This window comes from Hibiscus syriacus, unplaced genomic scaffold, assembly GCF_006381635.1.
Source record: "Hibiscus syriacus cultivar Baekdansim isolate YM2019G1 unplaced genomic scaffold, ASM638163v2 tig00110933_pilon, whole genome shotgun sequence".
Taxonomy (NCBI): Eukaryota; Viridiplantae; Streptophyta; class Magnoliopsida; order Malvales; family Malvaceae; genus Hibiscus; species Hibiscus syriacus.
Window position 1 is genome coordinate 1,843,333 of NW_024062919.1, and position 14,907 is coordinate 1,858,239.

General features: G+C 34.1%; 2 protein-coding genes across 4 annotated transcripts; one reads left to right on the forward strand and one right to left on the reverse strand.

The window, feature by feature from the left end:
* Positions 1-6,601: 6,601 nt before the first annotated feature.
* LOC120147014 lies at positions 6,602-8,177 on the reverse strand. Of its 3 annotated transcripts, XM_039160491.1 has the most exons (6): positions 7,974-8,177; positions 7,887-7,937; positions 7,620-7,812; positions 7,488-7,558; positions 6,986-7,195; positions 6,602-6,899 (listed from the first exon to the last, which is right to left on the reverse strand). In XM_039160491.1, the coding sequence occupies exons 2-5, from the start codon at positions 7,914-7,916 to the stop codon at positions 7,067-7,069; spliced, it is 423 nt and encodes a 140-aa protein (XP_039016422.1). In that variant the 5' UTR covers positions 7,917-7,937; positions 7,974-8,177; the 3' UTR covers positions 6,602-6,899; positions 6,986-7,066. The 3 variants fall into 3 exon arrangements, with proteins under 3 accessions (XP_039016422.1, XP_039016423.1, XP_039016421.1); XM_039160492.1 differs by having other exon boundaries at positions 7,488-7,545; positions 7,624-7,812; positions 7,887-8,177; XM_039160490.1 differs by having other exon boundaries at positions 7,887-8,177.
* A 4,060-nt stretch (positions 8,178-12,237) lies between these two features.
* On the forward strand, positions 12,238-13,641 carry LOC120147008 (thiamine thiazole synthase 2, chloroplastic-like). The gene is made up of 2 exons (XM_039160485.1): positions 12,238-13,217; positions 13,304-13,641. Exons 1-2 carry the CDS (start codon positions 12,318-12,320, stop codon positions 13,475-13,477), a joined length of 1,074 nt encoding a protein of 357 aa, XP_039016416.1. The 5' UTR covers positions 12,238-12,317; the 3' UTR covers positions 13,478-13,641.
* Positions 13,642-14,907: the final 1,266 nt, after the last annotated feature.

Here is a 14,907-nt window from a genome sequence, read left to right on the forward strand (position 1 = left end):
GCCTCAACAGGGCCAGACATCGCAAACATTCATTCACATAAAATTCAGAAATTCATATTGATACAGAGCTTAGAACCACCACGAAGACGCAGGACAAGGTGAAGAGTGGATTCTTCTGGATATTGTAATCAGCAAGAGTCCTTCCATCTTCCAATTGTTTCCCAGCGAAAATCAACTTTGCTGATCTGGGGGAATCCCTTCTTTGTCTGAATCTTCGCCTTAACATTATCGATCGTATCAGAACTCTCCACTTCCAGGGTAATGGTTTTTCCAGTCAAAGTCTTGACGAAGATCTGCATCCCACACGAAGCCTCAAAACCAGAGAAGGGTCGATTCCTTCTGGATGTTGTAATCGGCCAAGGTCCGGCCGTCCTCGAGCTGCTTTCCGGCAAAGATGAGCCTCTGCTGATCCGGTGGGATGCCCTCCTTGTCTTGGATCTTGGCCTTCACGTTGTCGTCGTTGTCGGAGCTCTCGACTTCCAAGGTTTGGTTTTACCGGTCAGGGTTTTGACGAAGATTTTGCATGCCTCCACGAAGGACGGAGGACGAGGTGGAGGGTTGACTCCTTCTGGATGTTGTAATCGGCCAAGGTCCGGCCGTCCTCTAGCTGTTTTCCGGCAAAGATGAGACGCTGCTGGTCCGGTGGGATCCCTTCCTGGAAAACCCCTGACATCTGCAACCAATTAGTATTTGCCACGTAAGGTAATGCAAGATAAGGACGACCAATCAGCGTAGGATTTGGAATTGGGTACGACAATTGACAAAGTAAAGCAACTGGGGATTCTGTGCCGTTAGTCTTTCCGTTTAACGGTGTTGGGTAAAACGGTAAACCGTCCTTTGGAAATAAATGGCCCCTAGTTGTCAACTTGTCATTGCCGTTTGCCGCCCACAATATTTTTTTAGCATAATGACATATTAGCCTCTAAGTTTTGTTCTTTTTATCATTTTCATCCTATTCCTTCTTTTTGGTAACATTAACCCTTAACTTTAAAATGCTAGGCCATGTTTGAAAAATTAATATCTTAAGTTTATTTTTAAAAAATCAAAAATTTTATTTTATTTATTTTAACGTTATATTATCTTATAAATTTTATACTTATTAAATAATTTAATTATATTCAAAACAAATTTTATAAATTTCATCTAGTGATCTCAGTAGTAAAAGGATATTATTTTCTTAAAGATTTCAAATTCAAACAGAACGCGTCTGTAGGTTGTGTGTTATTAATGACTAAGAAATATTTTAAACAATTATTATCTCTTATAATCACCTAAATTATTTAAAAAGAAAAAAAATTATAATTTTATAGAAAAAACCAATAATTTAACTAAATTTTTAACTAAAAACTTGTCAAGGGGACAAAAGAAGCTAAATTTGGAATTATTCCATTGTATTATTGAAAGTATTTAATTAACTTTATGGGAGTTGGTGAGCACCACAACTTTAAGTGCATTTGGCGTCTTGTTCAATGAACCGTATTAGAAAGATTCGTTTTGGAAAATAAATTTTTACTTCTAGATAAGATAGAAAGATGTTATAATTTATTTTTTTTAATAAAAAGTAAAATATTTAAAAATATTATTATTTATATCAATTTTTATTATTGGGATTTTTACTGGTTTTATTAATATTCGGTAAAGTGTTACTTAAATATTATTTTTATATCAATTTTTGTATTATTGGGCACTTTATCGGAAATGTTAAAAAATATTAATGTTTAAGTAAAAATAATAATATTTTAATATTTTTTATCGATTTTATTAAAAAAAATAACAAAAATCAATAATATTTTTTAATATATTAAAATTTCCATACTATAAAATTTTAGATAAGATAGCTACAACCCTAATCACAAATTTCTATACCAAGTTGAGAGAAAAAGATGGCCCTACCCTCTAACTACAATGATTGATAGAACCTAAGACCACAAGCCAATTTCGGCCTTTCTTCTAATATTTAGGGTAATTATAAATAAAATTTCAGTGAATTTTCATTTTGATTATTAAAATGTTTATTCTAGTTAATATCATTAATTTAGTGGTTAATGCCGGTATTAGTCCAAAAGATGTTTACTATAACATGTCTAATGAAATTTGGGGTGTTGAAAAGGTTGAGTTTACATGACGAGATTGTTATAATTATGTTTTTTTATTGGTTTGATGTGAATATAATATATTATATGTTTAAATATTTATAATAATTTAATAATAAATGATCGTACACCCATTCATATATTGTTTTTGAATTTGAAATCTCAAGAAATAACAATAATTTATTAACCTTTAAAGTCGCGTAGTTCGTGCAAGTAAATAAAAAAAATGAAAATGATTGAAGCCGGAGATGCTCAAAGTTTACTTAACAATTTCAAGGCTAAAGTAAGTAAAAACAAAATGTTTTTCTACACATATCAAGTGGATCAAAAAATTCGAAGAACACTTAAATATATCAGTTGATTTTACTCAAAATTATAAAAATTTTATAAGATTAATTAGTCACATACTGTATGAAAGTAAATTTTATTGTTAAATATTATATCTATTTTTTTCCATTGCAAATCACTTTTTAAGAAGTTGAAAATTAAGTTCTTATCAAGTAAAAATATATTTATTAAATTTAATCATAAAATAATTTTTATTTAAAAATGTATTTCTGAATTAACTTTATAATATTTTAAGTTTATTTTATTTAAATATCATATACAAATAAATAAATATTAATATTTAATTAACAGTCTACACAAAACTAATCAAATTTTAATATATATATAGACATATAGATCTATGTACTTCATAAAGATAGCAGAAAAAAAGGAACAAGAAAGAAATTACAGCAAACAAAGTCGACGTGTCATTAACACAGTCTGATGGTTATCACCGTATTCACACCTAGTTTTCCCTGGCTCGACCCCGGCCCAGACAATCTTTTTATGGTTCTGCTTAGTAAAAAAAAAATAAATAATTAAAACAATTAAAATTAAATTAGTGTTCTGTTTCAATCGTCTGGGTGGTGTAGTTGGTTATCACGCTAGTCTCACACTAGAGGTCCCCGGTTCGAACCCGGGCTCAGACATTTTGTTTTTCTGTTTTTACTTAGCTGATCCTTCCTTGGAGTGCCTGCCAAGCAAGCTTCCAAATTGTGGGGTATGCCATCGACCTATGTATTGGGTCCAAAATTACAGAGGCCGTTGCTCTGCTCATTTAGGTGTGTCGCCTTTTGCTCTTCCCGGAAGCTTCCTTGTTCGGACGAATACTTTTGACGTATTGAAGCGTTTGAATTTACAATTAAGCAGGATGATGGGGTTCTACCTTAAAACTCGTGCAAGGCTCACATGATGATGAGTAAACATGATTTACTTCATTTTTTTTCAACATGGAGACATTTTTAGAGACCATTAGTAAGCTTAAGAGGATTAAAAATATGGTAAAAAACATTTCAACAATATATCATGTATGATGCCGCTTTACTGGACCTTCGAATTTGCAGTCTTTGCTTGCTCATAGCATAGTATACATATTGCCTATTATTCTGTTTTATTTATTGCCTGCATCGTTGTGCATTTCCACTTTTGCTCAATTTCACTAACATGGATTCCCAAAGCACCAGATTACTTGAACCAGAAAGGAAACCAGGCATGAATGTATAAGGAATGATTCAATCTTTTCCATTTTAACTGAACCATAAGTGCTTGGCCATGACCGCTGTGGAACCAGCCTACTAGCCTCTGCAAAGGAATCCCCATAGGTAACCCCTTCTATATTCCCCACAGCCCAATCGTGCATTTCCACTTTTGCTCAATTTCACTAACATGGATTCCCAAAGCACCATGATTACTTGAACCAGAAAGGAAACCAGGCATGAATGTATAAGGAATGATTCAATCTTTTCCATTTCAACTGAACCATAAGTGCTTGGCCATGACCGCTGTGGGAACCAGCCTACAGCCTCTGCAAGGAAATCCCCCCATAGGTAACCCCTTCTATATTCCCCACAGCCCAATCTTTGGTCCAAAAAAGGTAAGATACTTGGAGTGCGCATGTTCATATGCTATTTTCTCATATTCATGTGTCCGACACGAAAGTTGGAACAGATACTTTTAGGAAATAGTACGAGTCGTAGCAATAGCTCCTCGCATTCACTGCTACCTCTCTCCTCCCGGATCTCTTAGGCAGGTTGTGACACTGACACCTACCAGAACCGCTTGGGAACTTTTCTCAAAGTCAAAACAAATTCTTCTATCTGCTGCTGATGACAGTGGTAGAATGTTTTTAAGTACATTTAGGACAGCTTTAGCGATACGGTTCATAGTATACACATATTTCCTGTTACTCTCTTCTATTTATGCCTGCCACATGATGCATTTGCTCGATTTTACCGACATGATTTCGCAAAGCACTGTGGTTACTTTAACAGAAAGGGAACCAGACACTAATGCGTCAGTCATGAAGAATGATTCAATCTTTTCCACTTCAACTGAAGCATAAGTGAGCCGTGGTAACCAGCCTACGAGCCTTAGGGAAAGAACTGCCACGTGGGAGCCCAAGCTTTGGTCCAAAAAAGGTAAGAAACATGGAGTGCGCATGCTGATATATGCAAATATACAAATACTTCGGTGACTGTGCATCTCATGTTCATAGCCATCATCTTTCCATAGTTCAGTCACATGAAAGCCACAAAGAACAAGCAGCACTTTGAAATTGGATTGTCAGTAAAAAGTAGGGAACAAAGACAACATTCTGCTCCTCCATGTCAACTTTTTCAACTTTCGACGATGAACAAGATAAGCACAAAAAGGTAGGATTACCATGTTTGTTCCCAAACAGCTTTGCAGCTTACATTATGGAAAATTAAAAACTTCTTGAGAATATAACAAAAGGTTAAAATTCATTCTTATCTTAATTAAATTTAAAGATTGTTCTACAAATTATTTACTCTTCTTAGATTCTATTAAAAATTCATTCTTACACACGTATAAAAATGTATAGATTTACATTATATTAACTTTTTAAAATCAATTCTTTAACTTCAACCTTATAAATTCAACAACATATAATGATTTATAAGTAGAGATTGTCAAGAGTTTCATAATAAAAAAAATTATTAACCGTGGGCATTCAATTTTACACAATGGTTTTCTTAAGATAACTTCTTTGTTGCACATGAGTTCTTGCATTATCTTAAATGCTCAAAAAATGACCCTAACGCATGAGTTTTCCTTAAGATCGATATGGAAAAAGTATACAATAGAGTCGAGCAGAACTTTATTGTAAATGTGATGGGAAAATAGGATTTAATGGTTCTTTCATTCAACTTATTATGAATTGCATTTATTTTTTCTCTTATTGTATTCGTATTAATGGGAAGATTTCAAAAATTTTCAAACCAGAGAGAAGACTTAGATAAGGAGACTCGTTGTCTCTATATCTTTTTCGCTTTTGTTCGTAGGGCTTATCAGCTACACAAATTAATCATTTGTTCTATGCGAATGACAATTTGCTGTTCATTAAAAACTCCATTCAAGAATCAAGACTTAAAGTGGTGTTAGAATTGTATGAAACTTTATCCATACAAAAAAATTAATTATGACAATTCAATGATTTTCTTTAGCACCAACACTAGAAGTGTGGATCTAAGAGAGCTTGTGGAGATTTTTGGAGTGCATGAGGAAGACAACCTCAGTCATTATCTCGGATTATCGCTCACAATTGGTAGAAACAAGATGAGCGTGTTCGGATACCTTTGGGATAAGTCGATATCCGAGTTTCAACAGTCCGAGTAGCACTGATGGTTACTACCTAGTTTCAGCTTAATTAGATTTATAAAGAGAATATACAATATTACAAATTTTAATTGCCGTTTTCATTCAATCGTTTGGGTGTTGTAGTTTGTTATCATGTTAGTCTCACACACAAGAGGTCCCCGGTTCGAACCCGGGCTCAGACATTTTGTTTTTTCTTCTGCTTGTTTATACTTTAGCTGATCCTTCCATGGGAGCAAGCAACTGTTTGTTTGATCTACTTCATTTTTGTTTGTTTCTCCCAACTTTTTTTATTCTTCGACATGGATAAATTTTTAGAGACTGATGCAGCTCTTCTGGACAGTCAAATTTGCAGTATTTGCTTGCTCATGGTCATAGTATACATATTGCCTATTATTCTGTTTTATTTATTGCTTGCATTTGCCCATTTGCTCAATTTCGCTAACATGGATTCACAGAGCACCATGATTACATGAACCAGAAAGTAAACCAGACACTAATGCATCAGTCATGAGGAATGATTCAATCTTTTCCACTTCAACTGAACCATAAGTGAGCTGTGGGAACCAACCTACGAGCCTTTCGGAACGAACCACCACACGGGGACCAAACTTTGGTTCAAAAAAGGTAAGAAACATGGAGTACGCATGCTGATATATGCAAATATACAAATACTTTTAGTGCCTGTGCATCTTAGGTTCATAGCCATCATCTTTCCATAGTTCAGTCACATGAAAGCCACAAAGCACAACAAGCATTTTGAAGTTGGATTGTCAGAAAAAAAAAGTAGGGGAACAAAGATAATATTCTGATCCTAGCCTCCATGTCAACTTTTTCAACTTTCGACCTTCCTCTCTTTGTCTTAGTGGAGTAAGTCCTTGTCTTCTTCTCCAAAATTCCTTTTAAGAAACCATCTTAATGGAAGGTTGATTAGCTTTTGTCATCCCATGGCCCCATTTGTTTCTTTTTGCTCTTCACTTGCATCCATTTCTACTTGTCAAGCATTGAACTCCCATGTGTATATTGTTCTGCAACATATTTTAATCAGCATTACACTGGCGAGTCGTCTTTTCCGGCTATTGATCTCCATTTTTGCTCATCGACAAGGTAAAGTATATCAGCAAAATCGTGCCTATGCTTGACCTGTCGAAGAACGAAGAATTCACTTCAATATAAAATTAAATTATGTATTTGCAGGTGAAATACCATAAACAGCTTTGCAAGCTTACAATGTGGCAAATAACATGAGAACCCTCTTGGGATCAAGCAGCCATGGCGGAGGAGGCCGTCTACAACTATTTCTCCTCGGATTAAATCTGCTTTCGGTTGCTGCAGTGATACTGCCGGTTGTGATGGTTATCTGATGATGAACTTGTTGGTTGGTGGCGGACCGGTAGTCCCGGAAACCACCACATTGGGCTTTTCAGGCAGACAAGACCCTACCAGAGTAGTTGAATTTCCAATAATTCAATGGTCAATCAATAAAATCAATGTAAATTAGCAGGTATTTTCCCCTGAAATTCAAACAATCCATGCAAAAAAGATTGCATCTAAGACAAGTGCATCAACAAAAAGGACAATTGCTCTCAAGAATCTCTACTTTGTACACCAAGCTAATTAAAAACCCAGCAGTACATGGTAAATTTTTCCTGGAATTTTCTTCTGGGGAAGTTGAGATGAAAAAAAGCAAATGGAAAATTGGCAATCCAATTGTGAAGGAAAAGTTTGTACCTCTGGGTGAAGAGGAAACAAAAGAATCTGGTGGCGACCCTTTTCGTGAAAGGCTTCTCTGCAAAAAATTTCTAATCAAACATGTGACATTAAAAATTTACAGCATGTTTGGATTATATCAAAAAAGGAAACTTACTGTGATTCTTGGATTTGGATTCATTTCTTTATTGAATACTCCATTAGAGAAACTTTCCATGTCGATGGCAAAGCAATCGGATTTATCAGTAGTTGTGTATTGGAATCCATTAGTATGATCCAAAATTGAAATCTTTTGAGTGGATTTCTTCTCTTCTGACACACGATCCTCGTAGGAAGATGCTAAATCCTATGAAGAAACAGACCAGACACATTTAGAGGAAAACCAAAACAAAACAAGAAACCCAGAGATATTATACTTACCAACTTTGGATTTTCCTTCATGTCCATCATTTCTCGAGAAAGTGAGGGAAAAATTAACAGAAAAAGAATACAATAAAGGAAGGGTAAGAAGGAAGAAGAAGTGGGATTAAGAGTCTATACAGAGTCAGCAACTGCGTATCCAGTGGGGCAGTCTCAATCAAACCACTTGATTACAACAAAGAGAGTTTCTAACACGAAAAAAACTATTCTTTAAAATCAAAGGAATCTCGTGATTTACAAACAATACTTTTGAGGGGGAAAAACAACAGTTGCAGAAGAAAGACGAGTATTTTTAAATAAAAAGACTGATGAAATGAACCGGCTTTATAAAAACGTTGGATAGTTCCTTGAAGTTGGCAAGTAGGCAAGAGAGGAGAAAGAGACGAGCTTAAAATACTTATTGTAAAGGGTAAAGTACACCAATAGTCCCTAAATTGTTATTTTTGTTTCATTTTGATAACTGAATTTTTAATAATTACAAATGATCTTTGAATTTATTACAATATTATATTTTGGTCACTCCACTGCTGCTAAATGACATAATGTGACACGTTAACTCAATCATTAATATCTCATATAACTTCTCAATTATACTTTGATCATTTCACCGTTTTTTAGAATTATTGCATACCAATATTATTAAAGTGTTAAAATGAATTTTTAGTTATAATTAAGGGTTCAAATGAGATATTAATCATTAAGTTAACAAAAAATGTTATCTCCATTAACGACATGTAACAACAGAGTGACACAAATATAACTTTTTAATAAATTTAATGATTATCTTATAATTTATAAAATATTTAGACTAAAATCAATGTGGCCCCTAAACTTATTTTGAATCCAACGAAACTCCTAAATTGAGAAAAAAATCAAAACGACCTTTTGACTAACTAAACAAAGTTCAGTGCTACAATTAAAGTAATTGAAAGTTAAGCGATATGAACGATATAATATCTAATCTTTAGTAGTGTCTATTATAGTTTATCCTAAAATAAAATTTACCATTAAACTTTATTTTTATAATTTTAATATTTCCAAATAAGCTTTCAAAATTAAGTTAGGAAAATTATATGAATCATATGTTGTGTAAAAATTTACACAAGCACATCTATTTTAATTGTCATGTGTCATAAATTTTAGGTTTTAGGATTTAATTTAAGGTTTAAGTTTTAAGAATTAGATTTTAAGATTTTAGATTAAAATATAAAGGTTGTATAAAATAAATTCAATACAATTTATGTATCAAATAATAATATTTAAAGAAAAAAATATCCAATACACATTGCATAAACTAAAATTTGTACAAATTTTTTTAACGCAATTGTGTCTATATAAGTGTGCGTTATCAATGGTTAAGAAAGATTCTGAATATATATTATCTTGTAATTATCTCAAATTATTTAATAAAAAAATATATAAAGTTTATGATTTTAAGTTTTAGGATTTAGGACGATAAAATTTAAGATTTATGATTAAAATAGACATCTTAGGTATAGAATAATAACCTTTAATTAAAAGATGTAGAAATTAAAATATAAGATTATATCTCAACGCAGATAATGTTATGAATTAATTTATATAAAATAAACACATAATTTAATTACAATAGCAGTTGTCGTGGAGGCAACGTTTTTTGCAAGCTCATGTATTTTGCACTATCGAATAATTTAATTTTAGGTGTACAATTACACCCATCAACATATATATATTTTTAATCTTAAATTACCAACAAATTTATAAATAATTGTTTTAAATTTCGTATACAATAAACTAGCACGAATCAAGCGACCTCGATAGTAAAATAATTGTTGTTATTCTTTGAGATCTCGGATTCAAGCACCATCAATATCAGTGGTACGAGCATTCAATGTCAAAAAATTGAGTTTATCTTTAAACATATTATTTTATAGTTACCTCAAATTATTCATTATATATATTGATTCTATTAACAATTTTATTTTTCTTTAATACTCGCTTCCCATCATATGATTCTATGAACAATTTTTTCTCCTTCTTTATTATATATATTGATCATCGAATTTAATTCTTTTAAATTATTCGTTTAATGAATCATATTACTGATTACGGAGATTCATCAATGAAGTTTCCTTCTAAAAAGAAGTATTAAATGTGCAGTTCGTTACCCAAATTTGAAAGCACAATTAAGCACTGTTTAATTACAATATTAAATAATGCTAATTATTCGAACGAATTAATAAAAATGTATAATTATAGGAAAAAAATACTTTGCATTTGAACATAATAAAGACAGTGAAACCAAAATTTGACATTTTGAAGTTCATAGTTTAGGCAGAAAAAGAGGTATTTTTGGAGGAAGTGAGCTGTTTCTTTTATAGCAATAATAAGAGCACAAAATCAAAAGTTTTGAGCAGCGGCATGACACAACTTTACCCAGCAACAAGCAGCTTAAGGATCAAAAGACTATATATAGTGTTAAATGCTATAGGGCTCATTGCTCCAATTTAATGGTACAAATTAAAGGCTTAAACTTAGGGTTAAGGCCTTTTGTCACGTGTAATCAAAGCAGTACGTTTGCTATGCCGAAACCATTTTTAGGTTTGAAAAATATTTTATTTTGAAAGAATTGGATCGTCATTGGTTATTTTGGGTTAAAAATGATTAAATACTCATCAAATCATCCTTTTAAAAAGTTTTGAAATATCATTTTGAAAGACAAATATTGCTATAATTACTAGAGGATCATGAATAGTCTCCTCAAGGACTTGAGCAGAGTCCAAGTCCTCAAAACTGACCTTACAGTCCTCAGAATGTCTAGGTCTTTTCGCCATCGTTTTCAAAGATATTGACCCTTAGCGACAGTATCAGATTTAGGGTGAAAAGGGTCCTTAATAGATGGTGGTATGTGGTTTGCAGAAGAGATTCCGGCAGAAGATTTTTTAATTTAACTGCCCTTTGCTTCTGTTTTTATAGTGCCCCGGCCTAGGTCCCCTTAAACTATGGGTTATGTGTATGAATTTGGGATATGGATGTAGTGGAGTCAGAAGGATAGTTTGAGACTTTACCAGCAATCGAGGATTTGAATTCAGTGGAAGATTGGATCGAATTAGAAGTAAGATTAGATCCAAATTTATTCGGACCAGACTAAAATTGATTTTTTACATGTTAAAAAGTCTCCATCAAGGCTAGGGACCACCCGTTAAGTCATTTACATATATATATATATATATTCCATATGTTTATTTTACTAATATTTCATGCCAAGTCGGGTTAACCCATGAATGGACACCTTTCACATTTCATGCCAAGTCATTTTATTCACTCGGCACTTGGACAATAACATTTTACATTCAAACGTTTACTCTGGGCATTTTTGGTCCCCTCTTGTCTTGTAATTATCATTGATAGGTAACAAAGGCCCCACTTTACATGGATTGATCTTGCTCTTGCTCATCCTCCCTATCCACTTTACAAAGGCGCCAATGAGTCCTCTGTTTCTCCACAAAATCGACCTACATGTACAAGTGGAAGTGGAAAGAAAACGCTAGTAACGTGTAGCTCTTACAATTGGATCAACATTGTTGCTGGTAACGTGCTGCTCGATTTCGACACGAACACAAAAATTTCGGATTTTGGAATGGCAAGAATCTTGACCAGAGCTGATAGCGAAGCTAACATAGCACGAATAGTCGGAACAAAGTATATGGCTCCAAAGAACGCTATGGATGGATTCTATTCGATTAAGTCCGATGTTTTCAGCTTTGGAGTAATGCAAGTATTCATGCATATCGGACTGTTGTGCGTTCAAGAAGACGCATTTGACAGGCCTTCAGGCTTCATGTCATCTGTTATGATCATGTTAAAAGGTAAAACCCTGACACTAAGCTAACCACAACAGCCTGCCTTCTCTATAGGAAGATTTGCCAATCATCATCAAACATTCACTAGGAGTTGCTCTGCCTACGGTTTATCGATTCCGAGCATCGTACCTAGATGATTGACCCTCGGTACTCAGGTGATGCCGGGAATTCGATCTTGTCTTTACATAAATGTTTCTGCCATGATGATAACTTCATTTGGAAGAAACTTAGAATTAGTAATCCTAGAGATAGTATGAAATGGTAAGTTTGTGACAAAGCAACAATGAAAATGAAAGCTCCAATTGGCAACAAAGGCTACCATTGCAGCAGCCAAGAATATATTATACGAATATCCCAAGTAGACGGCAAAAAACCAAGCCATTGATTATGAACCATTCAAATTCAATCATTTTACACTCTTGAGATATTTTTGCAGCAGATATTTTGATCAAGACACAATGGCCAATGCAGCTTTTCAGATATTTTCATCTCTCTCCTTTCTGGAAAACAGCTTAAATACCCTAAATTGGCATTCATCACTCCAAACCATATCCCCTTCATCTACCACATAAACGTACCCGAAAGATCAATGGCAGCCATGGCAACAGCTCTCACCTCACTTTCTTCAAGCCCCAAACCATCTTTCCTTGACCACAAGTCATCTTTCAATGGCACCCCGATTCCGTCTCGCTTCACTCCGATTAAATCCACCTCGCAAAACTCCACCATTTCCATGTCCTTGACCCCTCCTTATGACTTGCAATCCTTCAAATTCCAACCCATCAAAGAATCCTACGTTTCCCGTGAAATGACACGCCGCTACATGATGGACATGATCACCTACGCAGACACCGATGTTATAATCGTCGGCGCCGGTTCCGCAGGCCTTTCTTGCGCGTACGAGATAAGCAAAAACCCCAACATCCGTGTCGCCATAATTGAACAATCCGTCAGCCCCGGCGGAGGTGCATGGCTTGGCGGGCAGCTATTTTCGGCCATGGTCGTTCGGAAACCGGCACACAGGTTCCTCGACGAGCTCGGCATCCAGTATGATGTACAAGAAGATTACGTGGTCATAAAGCATGCGGCTTTGTTCACATCGACAATCATGAGCAAGCTCTTGGCAAGGCCTAATGTAAAGTTGTTCAATGCCGTGGCGGCCGAGGATTTGATCGTGAAAGGGAACCGAGTCGCCGGTGTGGTGACGAACTGGGCCTTGGTGTCGATGAACCACGACACACAATCTTGTATGGACCCGAACGTGATGGAGTCCAAGATTGTGGTCAGTTCTTGTGGACACGATGGACCATTTGGAGCCACTGGAGTCAAGAGGTTGAAGAGCATCGGCATGATCGACAATGTTCCCGGAATGAAAGCACTGGACATGAACACGGCGGAGGATGCAATCGTCAGGCTTACAAGGGAAATTGTGCCTGGCATGATTGTAACTGGGATGGAAGTTGCAGAGATTGATGGTGCTCCAAGAATGGTAAACAACAATTCAATAAATTTTTAATTTTGATTTGAGTTTTTGAAGTTTTATAATGAAAGAAATTGTGGGTTTTGTTTTTGAAGGGGCCGACATTTGGAGCAATGATGATATCTGGGCAGAAGGCAGCACACTTGGCTTTGAAGGCATTGGGGCAGCCAAACTCCATTGATGGGACCTTGAGCGAAGCTGAAAGAGTAGAGTCGCAGCCAGAGTTCGTTCTTGCTGCCTCTGAAACAGAGGAGACTGTGGATGCTTGATTGGATAAATTTTCAGGAAATATTGGACTAAATAAAGAAACATGTGGATGAAATTAAGCCTTTGATGGATTTGATGCGAGTGAAAGGTGGACTTTTGTTTTGATTATTGTCCATGTAATGTTTGAAAATGAAGAAAAATAATACCAGATTGAGAAATTATTGAAGATAACATTTGCTCTCATGTATGATTTTTCTAATGATTCAAATTTTAAATAAATAAATTTAGATTTAAAATTAAATTATCATAACGAAACCATACAAATTGTAAAGTAAATTGAAACAAATGAGAAGAGAACTTATATATATATATATATATATTGGTCTCTTAATTATGTGATAATGTTTTGTTGAGTTCACCTATTATTAAAAGTTGTAAAATAGTAATCAGATTATTAATATGTTCAAAACCCGTCATTTTTCGTTAAGAAATTAATGATCGTCTGAGCTGGACATTAACCTACCGATTGAGATATAATAAAATCATATTTTAATGATGTCTACTGACAACGCCTTTGATTTTAAACATCGACTAGAAGATATAATTTTTAAAGAACTGGTTCGATGACAATATAAATAAAGACATAATCCATAAAATATAGCTCAAACGGTTCTATGATCAAATTTTATTATATCTTAGTAAGCATGTAATGTCATACTCAGACAATCGTTATTTTTTTAATGAAAAAGAATAAATTTAAAACATACGAATAATCAAATAAATATTTTATAACGTCTAATAGTAGGAGATTATGGAAAACATTTTGCAACTTTCAATCACATGTTAAATCGAGTAAAGAACCATAATCTCGTAAATAATCCTAAATATAGACGATGATATTAACATTATTACCGACCCTAAATACTCTGATTTTCACAATTTTCAATTAAATCTTTTGGATTTTTGCCACAGAGAATGAACTCTTGTACCGTTTACTGAAGATCTTTCGAATTTTGCAACAGAGAATGAACCCCGTATACCTTTTCTCATATCCTTCACTTTTTTCTCCTATATTACAAGAACTCTCTAATCTACCCTTGCGTAATTGTAAATTATTCCCCAATAATTTAAATCTTTTAGTAGAATTATACTCTCTTATTTTCCTCGCCCAACTTTCAATTTTTTTAATTTGTTTATTGAACTTTACAAATTGAATCATTTTCCACCACCATTAACTATTTAACGTTGTTATGACATTTCACAAGAAATTACATAAGCATCAAAACGACGTCGTTTTGAAAAACTTAAATATACACTAAAACATTCAAAACGACGGCGTTTCGAATACATTATAAAATATTTTTCTTCTTCTTCTATTTTTTATTGTTCCTTTTTCTTCCCAAACTTTCTCTCTACTTTGCAACTGGTTACTACTGCGCCACCACACTATTTTCATTCCGACCACCGTCCACCTTCGTTGATGGTGGCCATT

Bases quoted from the DNA above. Each gene is read 5' to 3' on its own strand.
- LOC120147014 (XM_039160491.1), bottom strand. From the start codon at position 7,916: ATGATGGACATGAAGGAAAATCCAAAGTTG. The intron at 7,559-7,619 runs GTTTCCTTTTTT...ATGTTTGATTAG, and splicing joins AAATCCAAGAATCACAGTAA to AAATTTTTTGCAGAGAAGCC. The intron at 7,196-7,487 runs GTACAAACTTTT...CTACTCTGGTAG, and splicing joins TGTTTCCTCTTCACCCAGAG to GGTCTTGTCTGCCTGAAAAG.
- LOC120147008 (XM_039160485.1), top strand. From the start codon at position 12,318: ATGGCAGCCATGGCAACAGCTCTCACCTCACTTTCTTCAAGCCCCAAA. The intron at 13,218-13,303 runs GTAAACAACAAT...TTGTTTTTGAAG, and splicing joins TTGATGGTGCTCCAAGAATG to GGGCCGACATTTGGAGCAAT.